General features: G+C 48.3%; 1 protein-coding gene across 2 annotated transcripts in view; it reads left to right on the plus strand.

The window, feature by feature from the left end:
* The window catches only part of PIPOX (pipecolic acid oxidase), a 21,282-nt gene extending 11,190 nt beyond the window's left edge, over positions 1–10,092 (plus strand). For both annotated transcript variants that reach the window (XM_011990353.1, XM_011990355.1), the window contains exons 3-8: positions 6,226–6,439; positions 6,718–6,900; positions 7,836–7,982; positions 8,348–8,506; positions 9,098–9,173; positions 9,463–10,092. In XM_011990353.1, coding sequence (XP_011845743.1) covers positions 6,226–6,439; positions 6,718–6,900; positions 7,836–7,982; positions 8,348–8,506; positions 9,098–9,173; positions 9,463–9,593 — 910 coding nt within the window. In that variant the 3' untranslated portion in view covers positions 9,594–10,092. The remainder of the gene's footprint in view (positions 1–6,225; positions 6,440–6,717; positions 6,901–7,835; positions 7,983–8,347; positions 8,507–9,097; positions 9,174–9,462) is intronic.
* Positions 10,093–12,446: the final 2,354 nt, after the last annotated feature.

The raw sequence follows: 12,446 nt of genomic DNA on the forward strand, positions 1-12,446 counted from the left end.
TACCACCATGCCCAGCTAATTTTTTGTATATTTAGTAGAGACGGGTTTCACCGCGTTAGCCAGGATGATCTAGATCTCCTGACCTCGTGATCTGCCCACCTCGGCCTCCCAAAGTGCTGGGATTACAGGCGTGAGCCACCGCGCCCGGCCAGAGACTCAGTTTTTTCATCTGTGGAGTAGGGATACTAATACCTGTGTCATGGTGCTGGTGTGAGGATAAGTAGGTAATGGGCTTAGAACAGCACCTGCAAAACTATCTTCCTCCTCCTCCTCACCATATATGTAGTGTTTACAATAAGAAACTAGGCTGGGTGCAGTGGCTCGCGCCTGTTATTCCAGCACTTTGGGAGGCTGAGGCAGGTGGATTACCTGAAGTCAGGAGTTAAAAACCAGCCTGGCCAACATGGTGAAACCCTGCCTCTACTGAAAATACAAAAATTAGCTGGGCATGGTGGCGGACACCTGTAATCCCAGCTATTAGGGAGGCTGATGAGGCAGAAGAATTGCTTGAACCCAGGAGGCAGAGGTTGCAGAGAGCCGAGACCATGCCACTGCACCGCACTCCAGCCTGGGTGACAAAATGAGACTTTGTCTCCAAAAAAAAAGAAAAGAAAAGAGAAAAACTAAGAGTTGCTCTAAGGACCTGACACCTATAACTCATTCCATTCTGCCCACAATCTTATGAGAGGGTTGCTGCCAGGTAGTCAGGGTCTTATCCCATTAGTGCAAATCACAAAATTACTATACTCTTAAGTCTAGAATAGAGGTTGGCCAGCTTTATCTGTAAATAGCCACCTAGTAAGTATCTTAGCCTTTGCAGGCCATGTGGTCTCTGTTACAATTATTCAACTCTGCCATTGTAGCATGAAAGCAAGATGTAAATAAATGAGCCTGGATGTATTCTAATAAAACTTTATTTATAGATGCTGAAATTTGAACTTCATGTAATTTTCATGTATCACTCGACATTATTCTTCTTTGGATTAAAAAACATCAACAATTTAAAAATTTTAAAACCGTCTTGGATCATGGACCAGACAAAAACAGGCAGAAGGCCAAATTTGGTCCCTGAGTGGTGGCTTGCTGGCCATGGGTCTGGAAGATACCTCAAACTGGTTAACTTGTCCATTTCTATCTCCAAAGAAGTTCACGCCTAAATCATCCCAGGTCAAAAGACTGCTACTATGCATTTAAAGACAGGGAAATATCACAGCCCTTCTTAAAAGACCATTCCGATGTCTCATTGCCTCAGTTATGAAAAATGAAAAGTTATGTGAGTATGCTTTAAAAACCTCTAGAGTGCTAAAGTATTCTTACTATTGTTGTTATTATTCTATTATTATAAGTCCTTTCTTATGGCGAGCCTAATGTACTCAGGCACACTAATTTATTTGGTTCTTTACTTAGCAGGGACAGAGCAGATACTTCCTATTCTCAGAATGGTATCTGAATACAGCTCTACTACCTTTGGGCTAAAAGCCATTCTAATTCCTTTAGCTTTTACTGATTCTTATTTTCTAAATGATTCATCATCTGTGTGGTTCTTACTTCTCCCCAGGTTCTTCTAGAAGAACCAGCACAATACCATACTACTACTGATAGATATGAGCATACTTAATGCTATTTGATGATGATTTAAAAAAAACAAACAAAAAAAAAACCTTTAGGAGTTGGCAGTTCAGGTGGTTGTCCAGTGCTTTTCATTCTGTTCAGCTGCTTCCTGTGACAGCGGCATACTAAACATGGGTGGGTTTGGGATATTTGCATATATTCTGGGAACAGACAATGACACATGTGTCAGATCACAAGGTCTGAATCTTTTGTGATGTGTACAGCCAGGATGCTGATTCCAACAGCAAAATCCAGCTCCCTGGCCCATCTCTTTTTTGCCCCGCCTTCTCCCTTTGAGTCCTACTATCTAGCTCCTGACCCGGGCTGCCCCTGCTTAGCTGACAATATCAGACAAGATCACAGCCGTAGGCAGTACAGCTGCTGGCAGAACCTGGTGGCCCCCTCTGCAGCTGCTGCTTCTAGTGTCTGCGAAGTGTCTGGCTTGTCAGCCACATCCCCTCCCTGGAGCAGTCTTTGTTAACCAATTCCACCTCGGCCCACTGAGCGGAAGATGAAAAGCTGAGAGCTCCTCCAGAACCAACAAAGACAGCAGCCATTACCAAGTCCCCGTTCGAATCCCTTCCCCAAGGTGACTCAGAGCTGACTTGCTTGGCATTTTTAACCCAGAGAGGGGAGAGCTGGAGCTTGGGATGGAAGATGGCAGGTACAGGGAGAGCTGTCTCCCCACCTAATTCCTCCCCACTCCATCTTGCACCCTGTCCTGCTACAGTAACTGGTGGAAATCCCTGATCACCAACTCCCTACATCGTATCTGACGCATTAGTCGGGCCATAGAGGAGTCAACAAGGCCCTTGGGAGGAGTCTTCAATTACCTCTTCCTAGTGCTGGATCAAGCTAGGGTCAGGAGGAAGGAATAGTTCATACCAAATGCTCTTCACTCAGCTGATGGGCATTCTGGGAGCTGGGAGCTGCACTCTTTTCTAGGGTTCCCTGGCAACTCATGTGATGGCTTTCAGTCCTTCTTTGTAGTTAGTCCTGACCATTCATTTCCCAGTCATTTTTTATCCTGCGGATGCCCTCGTCTCTTCTCACCCTTCTCCTTTCCAAACTTGCAGCCCGGGTCTAAGCAGAAAAAAGAAGACGGGGAGGTCACGAACATAGGGGTGAGAAATTGATGCAGAATGAGCAGTCTATTTGTTGGGATCTAGAAAAAGCCATTAAGAAAATAAGCACTTAAATGATTTTCAATCTGCCCATGGAAGCCATCTATCTTCATGCTGGGGGGAAAAGGCCCATTCTCCAATCTTGGTTTTGATTGACTGGTTTCCAATTCTCTAAGCGTTTCCCATAGGAGCCTCTCACCTATCTCCCATAATGACAGGCCCTTGCATTTCCAGGCAGTGTTTTACATTTATTTCCGATTTGCTCATAATGGTCAAAAATCTCTCTCCAATACAAGGCATTTCTCCAGCAGCGCACGGTTTCCCTCAGGCCAAATAGCTTAGCTGTGATCCACGGAAAATGAGAATTTCCCAAACACATCTTCGGACTAGGGGAGGGTCCGGCATCACACATTCAGATGGAAAATTTCCCACTGTTAGATCAATATCTGGGCTAAGAAATAAATGCCACAGGGCCAGAGAGCTGGAGCAAAATGATTACAATCGGCACAATTACATTCACCGGCAGAATCAGCTCACTGATTACTCCCAGGGATGGGGAGCTCCCGCTTCATCCACTACAGGACGGCTTGGGAATTAGAACATCACTCAGCATTTCATATTTCGACAGATTTGCCCGTTGTCTTGGCATGAGTTCATTTTTCCCATACAGTACATCCCTGTAAGAGGAGTCATTTCAAGGAAAGAAGGAAGGAAGGAAGAAGGAAAGGAGGAAGAAACAATGGAAAAAGGGAAAGGAAATCTCAGAGTACATGAGAGGCCAAAGCTGCTATATTGCAGGCAGAGGTTAGAATATGCTGCTCTGGAATTTTCAGGTCAGGGATTTCACATTACATCTGCTTAGGTGTGGTTTAAGCCAGGTCTCTCCCAGAATCCCTCCCGGCCAGCACCCCATTGGGTAAAAAGGGCTCAAGGAAATACACCTGAGTGACTTCATACTTATTTATTGACTAAGAAGTTTACTAGGGCCGGGCACAGTGGCTCATGCTTATAATCCTAGCACTTTGGGAGATCAAGACAGGAGGATCACTTGAGGCCAGCAGTTTGATACAGGCCTGGGCAACATACCATGTGACTCTTGTGTCTACAAAACACAAAAAATTAGCCAAGTGTGGTGGCTCACGCCTGTAGTCCCAGATATTTGGGAGGCCAAGGCAGGAGGATTGCTTGAGGCCAGGAGTTTGAGATAGGCCTCTGCAACACAGCGAGACCCCTATTTCTGTACACATGCAGAATTAGCCAAGTGTGGTGGCATGTGCCTGTAGTCCTGGTTACTTGGAGGGCTGAGGCAGGAGGAGCTCATTCATGGCTGCAGTGAGCTGTGAACGTGCCACTGCACTCCAGCCTGGGTGATAGAGACCCCATCTCCATTTAAAAAAAAAAAAAAGTTTTGTCAGGTGCGTGGCCCCTGCCTGCAATCTCAGCACTTTGTGAGGCTGAGGCAGGCAGATCATGAGATCAGGAATTCGAGACCAGCCTGGCCAACAAGGTGAAACCCTGTCTCTACTAAAAAAATCCAAAAATGAGCCGGGCGTGGTGGTGTGCGCCTGTAATCCCAGCTACTCCGGAGGGTGAGGCAGGAGAATTGCTTAAACCCAGGGTGGAGGTTGCTGTGAGCTGAGATCGCACCACTGCACTCCAGCCTGGGTGACGGAGCTAGACTCAGTCTTGGGGGGGGGAAAAAAAAGTTTACTAGGCAAGTGTTCATTACCTCTGAACCAATCTGAAGTCCTTTTGGGGGCCACAGAAAAAAGACAGTCTGCTAAGAGCAGGAATTTCCACTGCATCTTTCCTCTGTTGAGCTTTGAAGAGGCAGAGCTCTCGTTGCTATCTCGCTGGTGGTGGATGCTGGGTAGGCGGGGGCCATGGCAAATGGATTGGGCATGCTGCGCGGCTCTGTGTACTGACACCCGCCCCAGGGCCCACAGTGTCCCTACCCCTCCCAATCTTCTCTTTAATCCCCCCAACCAGATAATGTGGGATTTGGAAGCATGTAATATCCATGAGACTCCATTATAGGCTATTACGAGCTTTATGCGCACTACCTGGGGGATGTACCAGGCCGCTGCTGGGCAGTGCAGTAGCTGCAATGGAGAAGGACCACACAAACGGTCCCAAAGGCCAGAGCGACTCTTCCATTGTTTCTATCTGTTTCCCCCAAAAGGGAGCTCTGGTCTCTTGTGACAGAGAGGCAGGAAGCATGAAAGAGAAACAGCTTTCACTCTCTTAGGGAGTAAAAGCATAGAGGGAGGTACAGAGAGAAACAAAATCACAGTCACCGAATGTATTGCTGGAGCCCTAGGAGACCATCTACCAGTGTTTGTGCATGAGAACGCCATTGGAATTTGGGGTGGAATCTTCTCGAGCATTGCAGGTGTAGCATCCCTGGCCCCTGCCCACTAAATGTGAGAGGCAGCCCCAGGCATTGTGCCAACTACAAAAATGGGTCATGCCATTTTCAGTTGTCCCTGGGGGTAGGTGGGTAAGCGGGGGGTACCACCCTGGTGAGGAACCATCAGTAGTTCAACAGGCACGTTACAGAGGAGGAATCTGGGCCCAGAGAGGTGGGTGACCTGATCAAGGTCATGGCCAAGGTGAAGCCAGGACTAGAGACAGAGCCAGGTCTCTCAGTTTAGGACCCTTTCCACAACACAGGCAGTCTCTAAGGAACTGAGAGACAGAGACAGACACTCAGGAAGGGACAAATATATATGACAAGAAAGAGAAAGAGGAAAGCGGGGAGGGCAGGGGAGAATACAGAACAGAGAGATCAAAATAGTGAATGGGGTCAGGGGACAGGAGGAAGGGGAAGAAATATCATCAAACTGAATGAACTTCCACCACTTCCAAGCCATGGGACATGAAGGAGAACTTAGGATCCAAGGGCAGGATGGTTCCTGAGAAGGGACATAGAGGACAAGAAAACCAGTGAGAGCCAAGGGCCGACTTGGGAATGGGCTGGAAATCAGCATGAGAATACTGGGATTCTACTGACTGAATCTAGATGACTTCACCTCTTCTCTGAACATGAGGCCATGACTCCTCTCAGTGCCTACACCTGGACCTGAGATCCCTCCTGAAGGACAGCAAATGGTCCAGGGCTTTGCTTTGTTTTGCTTTGCTTTGTTTTGAGACAGGGGCTTGCTCTCTCATCCAGGCTGGAGTGCAACGGTGCGATCATGGCTCACTGCAGCCCTGACCTCCCTGGCTAAAGTGATCCTCTCACCTCAGCCTCCCAAATAGCTGGGATCACAGGCATGTGACACCACGCTTGGCTACTTTTAAAACAATTTTTTACTTTTTGCAGAGACAGAGTCTCGTGATATTGCCCAGGCTGCTAGTGAACTGATTAGTGGCCTCAAGTGATCCTCCTACCTCAGCCTCCTGAGGTGCGGGGATTACAGGCGCAAGTCACCACATCAGGCCAGGATTTTGAAACATACCTTCACCTAGGTGACTTATTTTTTAACAGGCAGACTGGATTACTGCTGCTGGGAACGAAGGAGAATCAAGAATTAAAGACAATCCAGGCCAATCTGTCTAGGCAGAGGGTGGAACACCAGTGTCTTTCATCTGAGGAACTGAAGCAACGTTTCCCAAATATTCGGTTGGCCAGGGGAGAAGTGGGGCTCTTGGACAATTCCGGAGGAGTTCTCTATGCATACAAGGCCCTCAGAGCCCTGCAGGTAATGTCGTACAGCACTGGGGCAATGTAGGTGCTCCCTGCTCTGGGCGTCCTGGGTCCCAACCAGCCAGCCCAAGACCCCCCTCTGGATGAGGTCTTTGGCCTGCTGGCTTAGTCTTGACTTTTTGGGCAGGGCAGTGATATATATGCGGCTGGCCTTGTCAATACAGGACAGGTCTAGATTCTGCACTCTTTTCTGCCCTAGGCGAAAGGCTTTCTGTCCACCAGGGTGAACCACAGACAGAACTAATTCACCTTTTCCTGCTCCTGCCCTTTCAGGATGCAGTTCGACAGCTAGGAGGCATAGTGCATGACGGAGAGAAGGTGGTGGAGATAAACCCAGGGCTACTGGTCAAGGTGAAAACCACCACCAGGAGCTACCAAGCTAAGAGCTTGGTCATCACGGCAGGTCCTTGGAGCAACCAGCTCCTCCGTCCCCTGGGCATTGAGCTGCCTCTCCAGGTAAGAGTAGCTGGAAGCCTGAGAGTTGGTCCTCAAGAGAAGCCTTGGAACCTGATGGAGTCAAATTTGCATCCTGGATCTGGACAACCTTGGGCAAATTCGTTCACCTCACTGAGCCTCAATTTTATCACCTGTAATATTGGGGGATGATAGCTACCTCATAGGACTATCGGAGAATTAAATTATTAGGCTGGTGCAAAAGTAATTGTAGTTTTACCATTCAAAGTCACGGCAAAAACCACAATTACTTTTGCACCAACCTAATATATGTTGTATATAAAGCCTTTAAGAGGCCGGATGTGGTGGCTGACACCTGTAGTCCCAACACTCTGGGAGACCGAAGCAGGAGAATTTCTTGAGCCCAGGAGTTCAAGACCAGCCTGGGCAATATGGTGAGAACCTGTCTCTACAAAAACAAGAAAACTTAGCCAGGTGTAGTGGCATGCGCTTGTAGTCCCAGCTACTTGGGAGACTGAGGCAGGACGATGGCCTGAGCCTAGGAGGTTAAGGCTGCAGTGAGTCGTGATTCTACCACTGCACTCCAGTCTGGGTGACAGAGCAAGACCCTGTCTCAAAAAAATAAAATAAAATAAAATAAAAATAAAGTCCTTAGGACATAACCTGGCTTGTAGTAAGCACTCAATAAACCTGAGGTCTTATTAATTCCCAGAGAGAGAGAGAAATAGGGCAGGGGGCTGGGTGTAGTTATGGGAGAAAACTAAGAATGGGAGAAGAGACAGAGGCTCAGAGATCTTTGTGCATTGTAACACACGTAACAGGTAAACAGCATGAGAAGTGGGAGAGACAAACATGGATGAGTTCAACTGGGTGTCCAGGCTTGCGTTAAAGGGCCACAGGGGCCCAGAGAAACTGCTCTCATTGCTGTACAGTTCCATGGCTTTTCTTTATCTCCCACTTCCTCTCCCTGCCTCAAGACCCTGCGGATCAACGTGTGTTACTGGCGAGAGAGGGTTCCTGGGAGCTATGGTGTGTCCCAGGCCTTTCCATGCTTCCTGTGGCTGGGCTTGTATCCCCACCACCTCTACGGACTGCCTGCAGGAGAGTACCCAGGGCTGATGAAGGTGAGCAGAAAGATCGAGAAAAGGCAGGTAGATGCCAGTGCAGATTGGGGGAAGCAGCTCTAACTTTCCCCTCCATAGACGCCCTTGGGTCTCAGGGGCAGCAGAAGGAGCCTGCTTCACTCTTGGAGATTTGCAAGGAAAGACCCTCAGCTGCCCTGAGGTCCAGCAAAAGGAGCCCATCCTTTGCAAACATAGGGTGGTTGCAGGGACCAAGAGCTAAGCAGCCTCAGGTGACAGCCCGCAGCACTTGCCAGGAGTGGGGAAGGATGGAATGACGGATGGGGCCCTCCTGTGTACACGCCTGCCCTTCGGCTGTGGGCAGAAGGCCAGCCCTCACCACTCCTGCCGCTCTGATTGGGAGCCAGGTCAGCTATCACCACGGCAACCATGCAGACCCTGAGGAGCGGGACTGCCCCACAGCACGCGCAGACATCCGAGACGTCCAGATCGTGAGCAGCTTTGTCAGAGATCACTTTCCTGACCTGAAGCCCGAGCCTGCTGTCATGGAGAGCTGCATGTACACGGTAAGGGGTCTGGGCAGCCTTGCTGGGCCCCCTCACCATTCTACAGAAGGGAAGAAGGAGACAGACCTTGCACTGGCCAGGCCCGATTGTTTGACCCCTGCCATAGTGTTTGACTTTAAACAAACGAGCTCATTTCTGTGGGTAGGTTCACCTCTACCAGAGAAGGGCCTGTTGGAAATTATTCCTATTCTTCTTCATTAGGAAACTAGGCTATGCCTGGCAGTCGGTCCTTCACTCTGATTCCCAGAAGAGCTCTAAAAGATTTTTTGGCAAGCTCCTCCAGTTGAGCAGGCCTTAGGGACAAAGAGAAGAGACAGATGTCACCAGGGCCTGAGGCATCTTGGCTAAAGTTAGTTTACAAAGATTAACTGAACACCTACTGTGTTCATAGCTCTGTGCGAGAAGAAAGGCAGATGGACAAATGAGAAAGACTGGCACGCCCAGAAGGGCACGGGCATGCGGAAAGCATCCCTGTGCCTCATTCCATCCTTTCTGGAAAGAAATCCAGCCCAGCCCCTTCCAGTTAGAGCCTGCAGTTCTTCCTCTTCCCTCGAGCCTCAAAGAACACAAGGTGTGATTGTTTCTTTCTAGAATACCCCTGATGAGCACTTCATTCTCGATCGCCACCCAAAGTATGACAACATTGTCATTGGTGCTGGATTCTCTGGTGAGCCTGAGCTGGGGGGAATGGGGTGCCTTAAAGCTGACCTAACTCAGCGCCAGGAGAAATGGTATTTTCCACACTCTTAGCTGCCCAGATAGGTGCTGAAGCCTGGACATTGTAGGTATAAGGAGGCTGGGCAGTTAGAAAAGGGGTATTCATGGTGGGAGGCCACTTCTGGCTTTGGGATGTGACCAGGAGGATAGTCAGCCCTGTCTGGGTAAGTAGGGGATGTCCAGAGAGCTCAGCCTCTCTGTCTGTGAAGTTGCCTGAGAGTCTGCTCTTCCCTTCCTAGGGCATGGGTTCAAGCTGGCCCCTGTGGTGGGGAAGATCCTGTATGAATTAAGCATGAAATTAACACCATCTTATGACTTGGCACCTTTTCGAATCAGCCGTTTCCCAAGCCTGGGCAAAGCCCACCTTTGACCTCTGGCCAGAAGCCTCCCTCCTGTGCACAGGAGTCGATTTCACAGATGCAGAAGATGTCTCAGATGAAGGGAGTATCCCTGAGATGTCATCCTTTTTCTTCTGCCTCACTTGAATCCCGCATAAACACAAGATGATTGAGTCTACCTTCTTTCCTTGGCCAGCTCCCCTTTCCTTCTGCCTCGCTTGAATCCCCCGTAAACACCAGGCAATTGAGTCCACCTTCTTTCCTTGGTCACTTCCCCATTCACAACTACTTTCTTGCTCCCAGAAGGCTGATCAGATATTCTACAATCACAGAGTAGCAAAGACCTTTGAGATGGATATATCAGGAAGAGGGCACAAGAACTGACCCTGGAGACCAAAGCAGTTGTTAAAAATTCTCTTTGCTGGGAGCGAGGTGTGGTGGCTCACACCTGTAATCCCAGCACTTTGGGGGGCCGAGACAGGCGGATCACCTGAGGCCAGGAGTTCAAGACCAGCTTGGCCAACATGGTGAAACCCTGCCTCTACTAAAAATACAAAATTAGCCAGGTATGGTGGCGCATGCCTGTAATCCCAGCTCGTTTAAACAAATGAGCTCATTTCTGTGGGTAGGTTCACCTCTACCAGAGGTGACTTGGGAGACTGAGGCAGGAGAATCACTTGAACCCGGGAGGCGGAGATTGCAGTGAGCCGAGATTGTGCCATTGCACTCTAGCCTGGGCAACAAGAGTGATACTCTGTATCAAAAAAATAAAAATAAAAATAAATAAATAAGTAAATAAATAAATCTCTTCGTTGGGATATTTGAAGAGCTTGGGATGGATTTTTGACTAAATCTCCCCCAAGGAGGGTGAACAAGATGATCTGAGAGATCACTACTGCTCTTGGAGTTCCTTTTCCTAAAGCTAAGGCCAGCCTCTGTCACAAATGCCCATAAAATCTGGTTCATCTTCGATGAACAATAAATATTTGTTGAACAAATAAATAACTGCCCTGCATTAAGTCTGTAGTGGGCTTTCTTTTCTGTGTGACCTCATTTCTTCCAGGCTCTAATTGTCTAAATTAGCACCACAGAATCCATTAACCCAGGAACCCTTAGAGTCTTTATCCCCTCAATGTGCTGCACCCCCTTTCTCTGGATTCTTTGTCTCCTCCTCACCCCCTTTCTGGTTGTGTGAAGATGCTCAGCTCCCCAGTCTCTCATTAAGGTGTATTGTCAGGTCCTTATGAAGACGGAACTGTTATACCAGAAAGAAAGAGAGAGACACACTCGCTTAGAAACCCTGTTCAATGTTTGAATGTTAAATGTGCCATTTTATTATCATTAGGATTGCTCCCACTTAATGAAACAGCATTAGCACCGAGTCGGCTGGCCTCCTTGCACTAATTGCTTTGGAAGGGAACAGGCTTATAACCATCCCAGGGTGGGTGGAGGGGTGAGGGGTGGAAACAGGGACTCGAGCAAGTTTGGATGCACTCAGATGAAATCCACCTAGAGGATCTCCAGATTGGGCCAGTTCCGCCCCAGAACAGGAGTTAAAATGCTCTAGAGAGAAAAACTGGGACTGGGCGGACAGGATGTGTTAGGGGGAATCACAGAGTGGGGAGGAGCAGGCAGTGAGAATGACAGTACAAATAGCCCCAAAGGAAATACAACACAGAGGAAATGGCTCTTCAACTGCCTGAGTCCTTAAGGTCCTAGGCATGTGTATTAGCACTAATTCTCCAGTGTGTTATAAAAAGTAACCAAGGCCGGGCGCTGTGGCTCACGCCTGTCATCCCAACACTTTGGGAGGCTGAGGGGGGTGGATCACCTGAGGTCAGCAGTTTGAGACCAGCCTGGCCAATGTGGCGAAACCCCGTCTCTACTAAAAACACAAAAATTAGTTGGGCATGGTGGCGAGCGCCTGTAGTTCCAGCTACTCAGGAGGCTGAGGCAGGAGAATAACTTGAACCCAGGAGGCAGAGGATGCAGTGAGCCGAGACAGCGCCACTGCACTCTAGCCTAGGTGACACAGCGAGACTCAGTCTTAAAAAAAAAAAAAATGCCAGCCAAACCTGTCAACCCCATGCCAAATCTGCTTTTTGTGTGATCTCAGATGGTTCCCTGAACCTCAGCCTCTGTAAAATGGGAGTATTATATCTGTAAATGGGCATAATAATGCTGACCAGCTCCACAGGGGTGTGTGAGGATCACATAAGATCATTCATTCATGCATTTGTTCAAAACACAAATATTGAGTGAGCCTCTATTATGTGCCAGGCACTATGTAGGCACCAGAGATGCATCAGTGAATAAAACAGATAAAAATCCCTGTTCTAAAACAGCATGGTTGTTCCTCAAAAAATTAAAAATAGAATTACCATATGATCCAGCAATTACACTTCTGGTATATGCCCAAAAGAACGGAAAACAGGATCTCAAAGAGTTATTTATACACCCCTGTTCAGAGCGGCATTATTCACGATGGCCAAGAGGTAGAAACAACTGAGGCGTCCATGGATGGATGAATGAATAAACAATATGTGGTATGTACATACAATGTAATGTTATTCAGCCTTAGAAATAAAGGGAATTCTGGCTGGGCACAGTGGCTCACACCTGTAATCCCAGAACTTTGGGAGGCCGAGGGCAGGTAGATCACTTGAGTCCAGGAGTTGGAGACCAGCTTGGCCATCATGGCGAAACCCTGTCTCTACTAAAAATACAAAAATTAGGCAAGGTGCAGTGGCTCACGCCTGTAATCCCAGCACTTTGGGAGGCTGAGGCAGGTGGAGCAGGAGGTCAAGAGATCGAGACCATCCTGGCCAACATGGTGAAATCCTGTCTCTACTAAAAGTGCAAAAATTAGCCAGGTGTGGTGGCAC

The sequence above is a fragment of the Mandrillus leucophaeus genome, unplaced genomic scaffold, assembly GCF_000951045.1.
Source record: "Mandrillus leucophaeus isolate KB7577 unplaced genomic scaffold, Mleu.le_1.0 Scaffold379, whole genome shotgun sequence".
NCBI classification, from domain to species: domain Eukaryota; kingdom Metazoa; phylum Chordata; class Mammalia; order Primates; family Cercopithecidae; genus Mandrillus; species Mandrillus leucophaeus.